This window comes from Aspergillus niger (assembly GCF_000002855.4).
Source record: "Aspergillus niger supercontig An02".
Taxonomy (NCBI): domain Eukaryota; kingdom Fungi; phylum Ascomycota; class Eurotiomycetes; order Eurotiales; family Aspergillaceae; genus Aspergillus; species Aspergillus niger.
The window spans coordinates 1,316,451-1,331,661 of NT_166519.1; the positions used below are offsets into that span (position 1 = coordinate 1,316,451).

The window sequence follows — 15,211 nt, forward strand, 5'->3', positions numbered from 1 at the left end:
TCAGAGACCGGCATTGGCATGTCTATGAGTTAAGAGCTCAGAAGTGAGGAAGAGTAAATGGTATTAGATTGGTTCCGGCCCTCGTTAGATTAGTGGTATATCAATGTTGCGGCACACAAGATGGCATGGCTACTCCCTGTAACGTCAAGTATACATCTGTTCCCCATCCCCACAAGCTCTGCACCGCAATGCTCCCTCCAAAATACTCTGCATATGCCCGACTCAGCGGCAGCCCATACCCCAGTCCGGCGATGCTGCTCAAATGCCCCCCACTCCCGGCTATCGTGTTTAGCGCGTCCATGCTGCCATTCTCCGACCCGTTCATACCATAGTCAGAGAACGTAGTGAAGCTGTATGACCAGATATTCGGCAGCACTTCCGGAGGGATACCTCCTCCCCGATCTCGGATGCGGATCGTAATGCTCTGCTGCGACGGCGACCAGCACTTGATCGACTCGTTCGCATCTGCTGTCCCCACCACCGTGTCCATGTGAAATCCAGTGTCCGAATCGGAATGACTCCACTTCTCCTTCGCCTTCGGGTCATGTACCGGACTGGCAGGAACATCAGGTGCCGCAGCAATAGTTACCTCAATGGGTTCGCTCCCATTCCCAGACTCAATAACCGCCCGGAAAGCATTCTTCAGCAGCTCTGTAAGAATATACTCCACGTGGACCGGCACATGCGCGAAAGAAGCGTCTGGCTGTCCGCCAATATTCAATCGCGGTCGAACCCCATACTTGAGCTCGCAGATCTCACCCACGAAATCCTCGCACGATTTGACTATGCGGGCGGGTTGCAGCGCGGTATCGATGACTCCGATATAGTTTGATGGCGCAGCATCCTTGGGTGGTTCTTGTTGTTCAGCGGGATCATCACGGACAGGCTGCGAGGCAAAGTGCAGTGCCAAGTGTTGCTCTGCTATCAGCCGCGTGCCGATTCTGGCGCGCAGGTGTGTATCCAGGAACCGTGTTACCTCAGTGGGATCGATATATCGGCGACATTCAAGAAAGCCGCGGGCAAGAATAGGAATGGTGTTCGTATGTGTATGCACAAGATCGGCAAGTACCTCTGCGAATTGATTCTCCTCCTCTAGCGTCGTAACCTGACGTTGTTGATATGGTAGGAGAGTCGAGAGGGAGTGTAGGTAATTATTGTAGATCTTGGATACATGCGGATTCGAAACGACGATAAACGGGAGGTTACGGAGAGCCTCGATGCGAGACGCTAGTCGGGCTGGAAGGAGGGAGAGCGTGAAGTTGGCCGAAGCCAGGAGGGCAACTTTGCACAGGGGCGGGCGGCCATGTCTATCAAATTAAACAGTTATTCCTATATCAACTAACAAAGTTCATCGCATGCTGCATACTTGAGCAGATCTGCAAGAGTCAATGGGCGGCGACGACTGGCGGCGAGACGTGCAACTTCATCATTGGCGCCGTAGGCAAACGCGTGCCGTGGGGATGTAGTAGTCTGCACAAAAGGTGACGAAGAAAAGGACCTTGCTGGAAAGGTTGAGAAACAATGATATCGAAGGCTAGCACCCCGAGACGCAGTCTGCAGGGCTCGTCTTACCGCCATCGTAGAAGTTGGCCATCGCGACTTGCGAGACAGCAGTCGATGACCTCACAAGCCGGACTCCGTAGGGAATCCGTCTCACGTGCTGCCGCAGGCTCGCCAGTTGACTCACCCCTACAGCCACAGCCTGGGAGTATACGCCGAAAGTAAAAAATGAAAAAGTAATCATATGCGATTCGACGTAGATATCTGCACGCACCCTCTAGCCACATTAAGAATTACTCCGTAACCCCTGTCCTCACAGACATCATCGATCCTGCACTGCACCCAAAGTGGTGCACTGGTTGGTCCCTCCGGACCCCTCGGTCCCCTTATCAGGGCGTGAGATCGACCCCCGCAGGTGCCTAACTCTCACCACTTACTAGTAGCCGCAGAGTATAAATAAACGGTCCCCTGTCCCATCGGGCAACTCATCTTACACCTTTCGTCAACATTTTCAGATCCAAAGTCTTCAGATTTCTTTCCCACTCAAGAACTACTTCTCTTCGTCAGAACAAGAATTTCGCCAACATGCCTCACCAATACATCGTTCGTTTGTCGGATGTTGTTCCTGCCCCTGGGTAAATGCTAACGATTTTCATTTTTAGGTCAGCCTCAACAAGGAGTCTCCCCCTGAGGAGCTTGAGAAGTGAGTCTTACCACGCTTCACTCATGCAAAGATTAGCTCTAATATTTGTATGTGATCAGGGCCAAGAAGACTGCCACCGACAACGGAGGCAAGATCGTGAAGGAATTTGCGCTGGTCAAGGGATTCGTGTATGTACCCTCTCCGCTGTCACGCAGCTTTTCGTATTCCTCAACTAATTCTTGATAATTTAGTGTCCAATACGATGATGAGCAAGTCTCTACCCTCGAGTCCTCCGACCACATCCACGTCGAGAAAGACAGCGAAGTCTCAATCCAGTAAACAGTGAACCAAAGGTATCAGAGTGGACTGGTCCGGCCATATGAATACTTTGCGGGAGCTTAGATAACTTCTATCTTAATTTTTATATTCCATGTATGAATTATGATATGACTTGCATAAAGAATTCTTATATTGTATCCAAGACCAATAAGTACGAGTGATCGGTAAAGACTGCAGGAGCGCGAAATCTGAGCTCTTGATATGGAGCTCTACGTACTGTGCCTTTACTGTTGATGTTACACAGTCCACCCCTCAAAAGTCTTACTTCTCATTAACTATGGATGACTGCAACTGGCAATGCCGGATTCGGATTGAATTGCATTGTCCATCCTGTGATTCCCTGCCGCAATGACGCACCTGATGACGTTATCCCGCGAGGGGCAGTCACGTGTTGTATAGTTATCAACAGCCTGTGCATGACGTTCACTGAAGATCTTCCGAGATATCTATGGAGAAAATAGTAAAGATCTAATCTTCTATAGATCATATGATATTTTATTCCACTGCATATTATGCGGTCATATATCCTTCAAGAACCCCACCTCAATCACCTTCTCAGCTCCCAGTCCCAACGAAGCTATTTTCGCCCGCGTATTGTCCCGAATCCATAGGAAGATCTCCAGCACAAATCGTCGGAAGATGTTTGTACCCCTTTTAACTCTCATCTGCTCCTTGCCAGTGATGTAGAGTACGTTATGTGCACAGGCCTTCTCCAGCAGTGCCACTGGATCGATCTGTTTCCCTCGGCTGGTGATGGTCCGGGACTCTTCAGCACTCGTCGTATCTTGGCCTATGTCCCGACTGAACTGGCTAATGCTTGTCCTCGCTTCAGTTGGTGTAGTAGTGAATTTGTTTTCAATTAAGTATTTGCGGACTTGATCAGTGATGGTGCTAGCGAGATCCGGAGAGATGATCTCGTCATTGTAGCCGTAGCGGACAACCAGACGGTAGCAATTCGGAATCGCAAGTTTTGAAACAGTGTAGCGGTCATCGATAGGGACTGACGGAGTTTCGAGCGGCCGCAGATGGAAGAAGATGATCGTCTCAAACACTGTGGTGAGTTTTAGGATAAATTGGCTAAAGACAATGGGCGTGGTCTCTCCAGCTTTGTCGAAGAATATCCCTACGCCCTGAGTGGTGCTCAAAGGTGCACCGTCGAACCTATCTGTAAGGCGAATGCTACCGTCCTGATCCTTGGTCACAAAGTGCGAAGTGGGGAAGCGATCTTCTGCTTCAGCGAACCATTGCTGCTCCTTTCCGAATCGCCAGAGGAGGAAGAGCAAGGCAAGAACAGTCGCTACGGCGAGAGTGAACCATGCACCAGTTGGGACTTTTGTTAGCGCCGATGAAAGGTATGCTCCGTCAAAGCAAGCAATTATGAGCCAGGGCAGGAACACAAGGTAAGGACTCTTGCGCCATACGAACATTGCTACCATTGCAACCATGCAAGTGTCAAAGAAGGTCACAAAGATGACACACACTCCGTATGCATTCCCAAGAGATGTAGTCTGCACTTAATTAGCGAACTTCCAGGGGCACAAACCATTTTGACATACGTTGTTATAGATGGATGCCACAAGTATTGTCCCGATCATCAATAGCCAGTTCGCAAGAGGTATATAAAGCTGACCATGGAATATATCGGATGTATGAACCACCTTAAATTGCGGAAGGTATGAGAGCTTCATCACTTGTGCTAGGAGCTAAACAGGGTTAGACTGATCATTTCATACAGGTGGACTATATACCTGGAATGTGGCGGTGATAATTGCTTGCGATGCAACAATAGCTGCTAGAATAGCAATTACAAGCGCAGGATATATGGTGCCTGGAGGAGCTGCGTTATAGAATGGGTTCGAGTATGCCTCTGGATGCACACTGATGTATGCAGCCTGCCCGATGTACGCCAGAAGCAGGCAAGGAAATGTGTAGCATAGCCAACTTATCTGGATAGCCCGACGACTAAAAGCACCAAGGTCGGCAAATAGAGCTTCGACTCCGGTGAAGGCAAGTAAAGTACCACTGAGCATCCTCCATCCTGATTCTCCATGTCGAATCAGAAATTCGAAAGCGTAGCCGGGGTTGAAAGCGACAAAAACTCCGGCATCGTATTTAGCAAGATTATAGATTCCGAATGCAGCATTGAAACCAAGCCAAATGATGACGATTGGGGCAAAGGCGAACGTAACCCGCGTGATACCAAGTGGCTGTAGCAAGAACAAGATGACCAGGATAGCATCCGTGACGCCAATAACAGTACCTTTGGAAATGTTCGGAGAAACAACTTCAATTCCCTGGACGGCACCTAGCACAGATTGAGCGGGAGTGAGTAGGCCATCTGCAAGAACCATTGTAACGGCCAGTACTCCTACAACTTTTAGTAGGCGCTTCGCGAACTTGCTTGTTTCCAGCCTGTGTCGAGCAAGTCTGCTGGAGCGCTCGAGATCAATCGACAAGTGTCTCTTCATCTGCACAAGGGATGCCTCTCGAGGATCTCGATGAGTTATATTCATCTAAGCTGGTCAGTTTCATCCTGCACAGAGAAAAGTGCGTCTTACATAACGACTGAGCAGAGAATATGTACTGAATGTACCACCCTCTCCATCATTATCCGCGTGAAGGATTATGAAGATGTATTTCACGGTCACCATAATAGTAATACTCCAAATAATAATGGAAAGTACTCCGATAAGATCTTGGCGTGAAGGCGGTTCAGTGAATGTAGACGAATAGACATAAAGCGGGCTGGTTCCAATATCTCCGTAGATGACACCGATCGACTGGTATGCGAGCCAAAGAAGCATTTTCCCGGAGAAATCCTGCTAGTATCAGCTTGCGTGCTTATGTACGCTGGAAAATATGTCAATCCGTACCTGCTTTTGCTTGAAGTCTGTAGGTCTGCGCAAGCCTGGGTCATCATCCTCGCCGATAGTACTCACTGTACTAATGGCGCGATCCAAGTGATTGTTATTCCATGGGCGGATATTGTAGATAGATTCTTGTGTCTGCTGGGACTTTTCTTCCACCGTCGTCTGTCTTGGCAGCTCCTTCATGATCTCTAGGTCAGGATCCATTGGCATGTGAGGTCTAAGACAGACTCGTGGGAGCACTGGCAGCTAGCTTGCTCAAAAGTCAGGTCACGTCAGCGAGAGAGGTATTAGATGGCGCAGAGCTATGTGCGATTCGCTTTTGTAGCAGTCACACAGTAGTATTGTAATATTTATATTAAAAGTTCAGGCAGCAAGAACGACAGATAAGCGTCAGCGTTCGAGCAGGTGTCCATCCCGCATGCTCTTCCCACCACAATGGGGGCACACACATCACAGCCATTGTATACGAGCCATCGAACGCCATATGGCTATATCCTTATCTCGAAGATAATGAGTATTGGATGGTATCCTATGAATGTTTTAGATAATGCACAGATAGCCACAGATAAAAGCTACGGGCACCTTGAGAGGGATTTTTCTGATCCAACCTCTTGAGTTCGGCCCAGAGAGTGCGGCATTTGTTCGCACCAATAGTTGCTCAGTGCATTCATAGTACATTCAATGCAACCCGCACCACATGGCGCTGATCATTCCCTCCGATTCGCTGGTGCTGGGGTGTCAAAAGGAATAAGAATATGATGCGGAAGTCTGGACCAAATCTGGTGTTTCTTGGGGGTGGTGACTTTAGCTCACATGATCGTCGCTGTTTCATCCTAAGCAACAGCCGCATCCAGATATAGTATTTCCCCTGTTATGAAGCTCAAAGCAGATTTAGGCTAGCGTTGATGTGTGCGTGTAGTTACAATACAGGTTTTTCATCTCGCTCCTTGCTATCGAAATAAGTGCAGTACAAGTTAATGGGACGTTCCCATCAAGGAATCAGAGCATCTTCATCACTGACGGGCAAATTGTATAGACGTACTCCCTAAGAATAGTACAAAATTATACTAAACCGGAGACAGAGAAGGATCCGGCGAGATTGTCCAGGGGAATAGCCTCTAGCAGGCAACCCCAACGTATGCAAACCTAAACCGTAGACAAGACAGATACCTAACATACTTATAGTTTACCCTACGCAAGCGCTCATGATAGAGGTTTTCGCGGAGCATTCACAACAGTCAAGTCCCATCTTTGTGGTATTGTCTTATCATGAGGTCTGGTAATCCCGAAGAAAAAAAGAATAAAAAAAAAAAAAAAGCCATTATGATCTGGACGCTCACCTAATAAGTAGTCAGGTACTGGCCAGCTTATTCCCAGTCACGCCTGTGATGTTGTTCTAAGCATCTATCATGATATTGGGTGCTCCACTATCACCATGGATGAAGACGCCTGATTGACTCTAAGTGATGGACTGCTTTAGGCATAGCTACCTAGTAAACCCCTTGTTACCTCAAAACTGAGTTTCCTTGGTTGACAACTAAGTTGGTCTCGGTAAAATGGTATTATAATGCTACATGAACGAAATATTAAGTTGCCTTTACTAGCCACACGCCTTGACGTGATAAGCAATCGTTCTTATATATTGTAAATCATACATTATACTGATGTTGTGACAGTGATCCCCTACAATTATAGCCCAACATAACCAGATTCGTCATTCTCCCTCTGTGGCATCTTCATGCCGTGCATACCAACATACCGGGGGCTTTGAGGCTCCTTCCATCCCTCCAATACCGTGGAATCTGCCAACTTGTACACTTCCACGCCGAGTGGACGTGTAGTTGCCCCCATATCCGCCTTCTCCTCCCAGCCCCAGTTCGACAGATCGCCTACAGTCACGATTTAGTATATAGTTTACATAACTGCGGGATAATGCTCACCTCCAGGACATGCCGACAGCGCACAGAGTACATCGACCTCAGCGAAAAATTCAAAGTACTCTCCTGGCTTTGCAGGCGATGTTTCCATAAAGTACTTTCCATCCTCATCGAGTCCGGTCACTTGAAAGACATTAAGCACGTCATGCACGTCGAGCTCTGTCAAGCCATACGGAACAACCGCGCGCGTCAGGTTTGAATGGCAATGGAAGTCGAAGCTTTCTCCACCCATCACCAGATTCACATAAGGATCACAACGGGTACCAAGTAGGTCGTGCACGCGCCCTCCGAACTGCGTTGTGCCGAAGCCTTTTCCCTCTTTTCGTTTGCCATCCTCATCCAAAACTTCGTGAAGTTGCCCACCTGCTAGCGAATCACCTGTAATGGTGATTAGGGGGCGCAAGTATGGCAGGTTTGACCACAGGCGGTCACCAACCGAGACATGGGAAGCGTGGATCTGACGAGTGCGCGCTGCCCAGAGTCTTTCGCGTGGGTTGTTCGCATTCCAGATGTTGAGATCACCCACTTGAGGTCCCTTGGGCGTTGTGAGACGGCAGATGTGCCCAGCTGGTACTACCCAAGCTTGGCCTGAGCATGGACGGATAGTGAAGGACGACTCCAGAGTTCGTTTGGACTCAGAAGCTGTTTCCGAGATGCTTCGGTACAGCTTTGAGGTAGCATGAACTCCAGAATCAGTGGGAGCTGTATAAGCTGGAGGGGGACGACGCGGAGCAGCCATTGTGGATCTATCTGGTTGAAGCAGTAGTCAAAGGAACTATACTTAGCGGTTCGGGATGAGCAGTGTACACGGCCAATGCGAGAGGGTTGTACTTCTTAACCTACGCCAGCGGCAGTGAACCTACGCTTTAATAGTACGCGACTACCTCGGGATGCCAGCCGATGATCGCAGCGTTCCTTATCGTATTCTGCCCCATATAGCCCCGCTTTGGGGTCCCAGTTGGGGTCCTCTGATGGCCATCGCGACGTATTGACACCGGGCCGATATGAAGGGGTTGAGCCCTTATCGAATCGACCGGGCCGGACGATAACTTGATAGCAGGCTGATCTTATTAGTAATTTCGCTGCCTGGGGCAGCCATGTTCCTGTTCCGCCTTTTGCCCCCAATTTCTCCGGCGGGAAGATCTCGGCTCGGAAAAAGACCCCTCCGACGAAAGAAAATGGAAATAATAATTTTGGTCCGAGCTACAGGACAACGGAAGCAGCTCGCCGACTGCTCGACTTTTTGGTGAAAGCTTTTTTCTTTTCACGAGCCGGGGAGAGTTTTCTTGAGGGGTCTGCAGACCTCGTTGTTTTCAAGATGGAGGAGCAATCCAACAGGGCGCATCGCCCTGCTAAAGAGAAAAAGAAGTACGACGGTATGTAGTACTTCAAAGTCGAATCGCCGCTTCTCATGAAAAATAGTCAACTAACGTATCTTTCGCAACTCAGGCCCGAATCCGAAGGCTTTCGCGTTCTCGAATCCTGGCAAATCGAACAAAGCCGGTGCGAGATCTCACGATGTATGCGCTACCACCCTCTTCATAACTCCGTACGCAACGGTCACTGATGCTCATTCTGCCGCATAGATCAAAGAGAAGAGACTCCATGTGCCTCTTGTTGATCGCCTTCCTGAGGAGGCTCCGCCGCTCGTGGTGGCCATTGTTGGCCCACCGGGGGTACGTATCCTTGTCAATGATGCCATTGTCAGGGTTGCAACATGCTAATGCCTTCGCTGCTTATAGGTTGGGAAAACGACACTTATCAAGTCCTTGATCCGTCGATACACAAAACAGACCCTCAGTACCCCTAAGGGACCGTTGACTGTTGTGACCTCCAAACGGCGCCGCCTTACCTTCCTCGAATGCCCCTCCGACTCCCTCGCCAGCATGGTCGATGTGGCCAAGATCGCGGATATTGTGCTTCTGATGATCGACGGAAATTATGGCTTCGAGATGGAGACTATGGAATTCTTGAACGTCCTGGGCTCTCACGGTATGCCCGGAAATGTTTTCGGTATCCTGACCCACTTGGACCTTTTCAAGAAGCAGAGCACCCTGCGTGCTGCCAAGAAACGCCTGAAGCACCGCTTCTGGAGCGAGCTGTACAATGGTGCCAAGCTTTTCTACCTTTCCGGAGTTGTCAATGGCCGTTACCCCGACCGTGAAGTGCACAATTTGTCCCGCTTCTTGTCTGTCATGAAGAACCCGAGACCGCTCATTTGGCGCAACTCCCACCCTTACGCCCTCGCAGATCGATTCCTCGACATCACGCCACCTACTCAAATCGAAGAGAACCCGAAATGTGATCGGACAATAGCGCTTTATGGATACCTAAGAGGCACCAATTTCCCTGCTTCTGGTGCGCGAGTGCATGTCCCAGGTGTGGGTGACTTGACTGTCTCTGGTATCGAGTCTCTCCCGGATCCATGCCCAACACCCTACATGGATCAGCAGTTGGCCAAAGCCACCGGCAAAAATAGCAAGCGCAGGCTGGGAGAGAAGCAGAAGTTGCTTTTTGCCCCCATGTCCGACGTTGGTGGTGTCTTAGTCGATAAGGATGCTGTTTATATCGATGTGAAGACCTCGAACTTTGATCGCGGCGATGAATCCGACGATGAGGAGCGTGGCTTGGGAGAGCAGTTGGTCGTTGGTCTTCAAGGAGAGCGCAAGCTTCTGGGAGAGGCAGACAGTGGTGTCCGTTTGTTCCGTGGCGGTGGTGCCATTGGAAAAGCAGATGACGAGGATGAAGCTGTTGGCAGAAAGCACAAGAGGAACGTTCGATTCTTGGATGGCGAACAGGACAATCATGATGCGGCGGACGATGATGAAGGCTTTGAAAGCGATGAGGGTGAAGAGGATGAGGAGGACGAGGAGGACATGGAGCACGATGAGGAAGAGGACCTGAGCGGCGATGAGGAAGAGGTTGACGCTTCCGCGCCGCCAGATTTCGAGGCCAATTTCAAGGAAAGGCAAAACGGCAATTCTCGCCAGAAAGAGGACGACATCGCTTTTGCCGACAGTGACTCCGACCTTGGTTCCATCTCGTCAGTAGAGGACCAGGTCCTCGATAGCGACGAGGACGAGGAAGACGAGGAAGACGACGGTGAAGTCCGTTGGAAGGACAATATGCTTGCCAATGCCAAGGCCCTCCATTCAAAGCGCCCTAAGTACCGTGTCCCTGACTTGTCGCGCATGCTTTACGATGAAACCATCACACCTGCAGATGTGATACGCCGATGGAGTGGCAAGGAGGAGGGGGACGAAGACGACGATGAAGAACCTGAAGAGGACGACGATGCCTTTTTCAGGAAGACAAACGTGGAGGAGGAAGAAGCTGCGGAGTACCGTGCTGTTCCTGAGTACGACTACGCCAAGCTGGAAGCCAAATGGCAAGATGCAGATATGATTGAATCTTTGCGGCAACGCTTCGTCAGCGCCAAACTGTCTGGCGGCGACGATGATGATTCGGATGTTGATGATGCCTTTGATGAGGATGACGAGGGTGACGGAGAGTTTGAAGATTTGGAGACCGGCGAAGCTTTCGACGGGTTTTCTGACGAAGAAGGCGCCGAGGACGATGAAGCTGCAGATGCCGAAGGTCCCGTCGACTTGGATGCGGAGCGAGAACGTAATGCGAAGAAGAAGGAAGAATTGAGACTGCGCTTTGAGGAAGAAGACCGGGAAGGATTCGCTAACTCCAAGGACAACTCCCGGCAGGCCGGTGGTGGTGGAGAAGAGGAATTCGGAGAGGACGAGTGGTATGATATGCAGAAGGCCAAGCTCCAGAAGCAGATCGACATCAACCGTGCTGAATTCGATATGCTTGACCCGGCCTCGAGGGCTCGGGCCGAAGGTTTCAAGGCTGGTACTTATGCACGTATTGTGCTCGAGAACGTTCCTTGCGAGTTCGCAACCAAGTTCAACCCCCGCTTCCCCGTGATTGTGGGTGGACTGGCCCCAACTGAAGACAGATTCGGTTATGTGCAGATCCGCATCAAGAGGCATCGTTGGCATAAGAAGATCTTGAAGAGCAACGACCCTCTCATCTTCTCTCTCGGTTGGCGCCGCTTCCAGTCTCTGCCGATATACAGCACTTCAGACAGTCGGACCCGTAACCGCATGCTCAAGTACACTCCCGAACACATGCACTGCTTTGGTACCTTCTATGGACCTCTCGTCGCACCTAACACCGGTTTCTGCTGCCTGCAATCATTCTCAAACAAGACCCCGGGATTCCGCATCGCCGCTACAGGTGTCGTACTGAGCGTCGACGAGCATACGGAGATCGTCAAGAAGCTCAAGCTGACCGGTGTACCCTACAAGATCTTCAAGAACACTGCCTTCATCAAGGACATGTTCAACTCGTCTATCGAGATCGCCAAGTTCGAAGGGGCTTCCATCCGGACTGTATCTGGTATCCGTGGTCAAATCAAGCGTGCTCTCAGCAAGCCCGAGGGTTACTTCCGTGCTACCTTCGAGGACAAGATTCTCATGAGTGATATTGTCTTCCTTCGCGCCTGGTATCCGATCAAGCCTCATCGCTTCTACAACCCTGTCACCAACTTGCTGGATCTGGACGAGGAAAGCGTCGGTGACAACGGCTGGAAGGCAATGCGTCTCACTGGTGAAGTCCGTCGTGAAAAGGGAATCCCTACCCCCATGAACAAGGACTCGGCTTACCACGCCATTGAGCGCCCCGAGCGTCACTTCAACCCTCTTCGGGTGCCACGCCAGCTGGCGGCTGACCTTCCCTTCAAGTCTCAAATTACGAAGACGAAGGGCCGGAAGGACAAGACCTACATGCAGAAGCGTGCTGTGGTCCTGGGCGGTGAAGAGAAGAAGGCACGGGATCTCATGCAGAAGCTTAATACCATGCGCAATGAGAAGCAGGCCAAGCGCGCGGCCAAGCAAGAGGAGCGGCGCCAGGTGTATCGGGCGAAGGTTGCGGAGGGTCTGGAAAAGAAGGCCGAGCGGGAGAAGAGAGAACGGGATGAATACTGGCGCCGAGAAGGTAAGAAGCGCAAGAACCAAGACAGTGAAGGTGGCGGGGGTAAGAAGCGCAAGTAAGGCAACGCTTCCTGCAACGGCATGTTTTTGGGATCTCTACCGGTTGTTAAAAGTTTACTGTGAATATGGTCGATGTGTATCTATCTACATGTTGCATGGGGGATGGCGTTGAATCTTACCCGACTATAGTGTCGGACTTCTTATTTCTCTTATTGGATTGTTGTTTTATGTGGATATATTGATGCTCTATACCAGGAATAGACTGAGTTGGTGTTGATTTTTGCATATCTGTGTGTGCCTGAAATAGGTGCCTGAACCTTGCGGCGGAAGTAACCCCACGTGACCGCGCCGCGCAACGCGCCTCGTCTCGTCGCTCGTTGCTGCGCTGGTCCTGGAAGATCTTCCCCCTGTTGCCCTGCGCCCACCAGCGCAGTGAACGCTAGCTCAGCATTCAATTTGTTTCCCATGTAGGCGGACTCTCGTCTTCATATGGCATCCCTCCTTATCCTTCCATCGCGCCCCTCAAGCCGACCCAGCAGGCATCGGGATTGACGTGCGGAGACCAGCAACGTGCTTTGCTAGTACTTAGTCCCGCCTTGCACGTGTGGATTCCTCGAACGCCATCCCTTGCAGCAAACAGCTTTTCAGGCACCTTGTCTCAGTGGACTTGGTGCTCCTGACAGCTCCGCTCCGGACCTTCCCGTGCCCAACGACGTCGGAAGCGGGCGGTGATCTGCCTCTATCTGACGCTAGACGCCAGGCCGTTTGAGGGCCGTGGTGGTTGTTTACCCTCTGCCTCCTCTGGTGCCGTCGGAGGAATGTGCAAACGCCACACCCGAGCGCTTATTGGGATATCTCAGAAGACCTGCAGTGTCAGGTTTCCGCCGCTCATTTAATCAGTATGAGTGGATCGTCGCGGTTAGACGGACGCCCACATGTGCAGAACCCCCAACCACAATTTGCGTCGCGGAACATTGCAGAAGCTGCCGGACACGACAGCCGCCATCATGGCACCATAGATCATAGAGACAGTCGTGTTGGCGTATCGCCACCTAAACCGGAGCCGTCCATGGCGGTAAACATAACATCAGAGTCACCGTCGGATCAGTCGGCATCTAACACCAATAGACATATCCCACATTCTTCGCTCTCGACGGTTCTGGCGCCTGTAACGCAAGTAAGGCACTCTGAATCGAAAACGCAAGAGAAAATTGGCCACCTCCAACCCTTGTCAGAACCCGCGGGGACGATTATACACACATCTACTGTTGGGGAACAGACTATGTCTGAGCCATTGGCGTCCACTATTCGGAAGAGCCATAGTCCATCCATGACAGCACCTGGGGGCCCATCCAAATACAACGCCCCATCAAAAAGGACTGCGGCTGGAATTTCCAAACACCTTGTCGATGCCCCAGGAGCGGACAACACTTCCGAAGTAGACAGCCCCGATCGACGCCGCTCCCATAGTATTGGCTCCCTATCGCGTGAGAGCAGGATTGCAGCGGTAAGGCTCGTCCCTTACATCAGTTTCTGGGGCCATGTATGTGAAATTCTGATTTCAAACTAGTTGTCCGTCCACCTTCGAACGCGGTTATCGTATGCTGCTGCCAAAGTTGAGAAGAGTAGGAAACTCCATGGCGTCCAGGCTCATTCCCTATCGCCTAGTACAGAATCTCTCGCTAAAGCTGGGCTTTTGCCCGCCTTCAGCGAGTTAGAGGCTCAGCGTTCGGTAGAAAATAGCTCACCAGATGGAACCATTATGTCTGCGCCGGATCCGCCTTCAACAACCAGCGTCTACACTCCGAGCGGCCCTGGGCGGCTATCTCCTGTGGCCCAGTCCGCCGATGCGTCGCCATCCTCCTTACACCTCGACTTGCCAAAATCTCATCCTCGTCCAAAACTCGCACCCCCTGCAGACATTGCAAGTGGAAGCCGTAGTCGCCGTCGACGTCCCAACCCCAACGAGGCGTTGCACCTGCCGAAGTTTCCTGCCTCGCTGCATCGCAGACATCATTCTCACCAAGAGGTCGGTGCGTCCGGGCCAGCTGCGAGTTCAGAAAAGGTGCAGGTCCCTGGGACTCCTCCTCTTGGCCCAATGCGTCAGGCTTCCTATAACGGTACAGGGGGTCATCAAAACCATAATCGAAATAGTGCTATGGAACAGGACGCTATTGAAACCCTGCTTTTCATGTCCAGCCCTGGGCATTCGGGTTATCACTCCGGCTCCCAGCATTCCCAACGTCAGCGAAACTTTTTCCAGAGCAGCAGCGATTCTAGAAGCTCTGGCGGCCGGGTGCCCCGTAGTCAGGACTCACAAGTCAGTAATTCCCGTGGTCAGCCTATGCCAGCCTCAAGTGGTCGAGTGATCGGTCTTGAATCGCACGCTGGGGACGAGATCGACCGGATGCTGGATCAAATGGACAGTGATAGCGATGACGAAGTCAAGTTTGCTTCGACACAGTCCAGCTTTACGGACCGTGGCTCAAAGCAAGCTGACAGCTCTCAGGAGCATTACCGACGAGGTAGATGAGGAAGCATTCGGGCACAACCTGTGGCCTTCGGGCCTGTTTTCTGTCTAAGTTCACATGGACGGCGAAAGATGCTTTCAGAGACCTCGACAAGCCATGGACAACATTTGCCATGGTCTGCATCTACTCTTTGGTTCCAACGACTTGAAGAATCGCTATGGGAGCGGGACCAATTCGAGATAGGTATCCGATCCAAGCCAGCTCTGCACTGCTCTTCCTCCCCTTGCGATTGGTATATCCTCAGACGAAAGGAACGCTACATTATGTTTCCACGGTCCACCAGTGCCATTCCCTGCTCCACACAGGTCATTATTCGGTCATGCCCGGATGAGCTCGCGTATGTGCCTTCTTTTCTATAACTGCCACAAGGGCTTCGCGAAATACG

At 51.0% G+C, this 15,211-nt stretch overlaps 6 protein-coding genes across 6 annotated transcripts; 3 read left to right on the forward strand and 3 right to left on the reverse strand.

The window, feature by feature from the left end:
• Positions 1-100: 100 nt before the first annotated feature.
• An02g05610 (uncharacterized protein) lies at positions 101-1,594 on the reverse strand (the record flags this gene model as incomplete). The annotated part of the gene is made up of 4 exons (XM_059746315.1): positions 101-518; positions 618-1,307; positions 1,367-1,502; positions 1,573-1,594. The coding sequence occupies 4 exons, from the start codon at positions 1,592-1,594 to the stop codon at positions 101-103; spliced, it is 1,266 nt and encodes a 421-aa protein (XP_059605151.1).
• Positions 1,595-2,085: 491 nt separating this feature from the next.
• An02g05620 (uncharacterized protein) lies at positions 2,086-2,482 on the forward strand (the record flags this gene model as incomplete). Its single annotated transcript, XM_001399661.3, has 4 exons — positions 2,086-2,103; positions 2,163-2,203; positions 2,263-2,331; positions 2,395-2,482. The coding sequence occupies 4 exons, from the start codon at positions 2,086-2,088 to the stop codon at positions 2,480-2,482; spliced, it is 216 nt and encodes a 71-aa protein (XP_001399698.1).
• A 518-nt stretch (positions 2,483-3,000) lies between these two features.
• On the reverse strand, positions 3,001-5,556 carry An02g05630 (uncharacterized protein; the record flags this gene model as incomplete). The annotated part of the gene is made up of 5 exons (XM_001399662.3): positions 3,001-3,990; positions 4,039-4,185; positions 4,231-4,995; positions 5,041-5,301; positions 5,356-5,556. 5 exons carry the CDS (start codon positions 5,554-5,556, stop codon positions 3,001-3,003), a joined length of 2,364 nt encoding a protein of 787 aa, XP_001399699.3.
• Positions 5,557-7,041: 1,485 nt separating this feature from the next.
• Positions 7,042-8,028, reverse strand: An02g05640 (uncharacterized protein; the record flags this gene model as incomplete). The annotated part of the gene is made up of 3 exons (XM_059746316.1): positions 7,042-7,241; positions 7,293-7,598; positions 7,653-8,028. 3 exons carry the CDS (start codon positions 8,026-8,028, stop codon positions 7,042-7,044), a joined length of 882 nt encoding a protein of 293 aa, XP_059605152.1.
• A 579-nt stretch (positions 8,029-8,607) lies between these two features.
• On the forward strand, positions 8,608-12,355 carry An02g05650 (uncharacterized protein; the record flags this gene model as incomplete). The annotated part of the gene is made up of 4 exons (XM_001399664.1): positions 8,608-8,665; positions 8,739-8,809; positions 8,876-8,965; positions 9,032-12,355. 4 exons carry the CDS (start codon positions 8,608-8,610, stop codon positions 12,353-12,355), a joined length of 3,543 nt encoding a protein of 1,180 aa, XP_001399701.1.
• Positions 12,356-12,536: 181 nt separating this feature from the next.
• On the forward strand, positions 12,537-15,185 carry An02g05660 (hypothetical protein; the record flags this gene model as incomplete). Its single annotated transcript, XM_059746317.1, has 5 exons — positions 12,537-12,565; positions 12,744-12,897; positions 13,173-13,838; positions 13,944-14,820; positions 14,908-15,185. 5 exons carry the CDS (start codon positions 12,537-12,539, stop codon positions 15,183-15,185), a joined length of 2,004 nt encoding a protein of 667 aa, XP_059605153.1.
• Between the last annotated feature and the right edge of the window lie 26 nt (positions 15,186-15,211).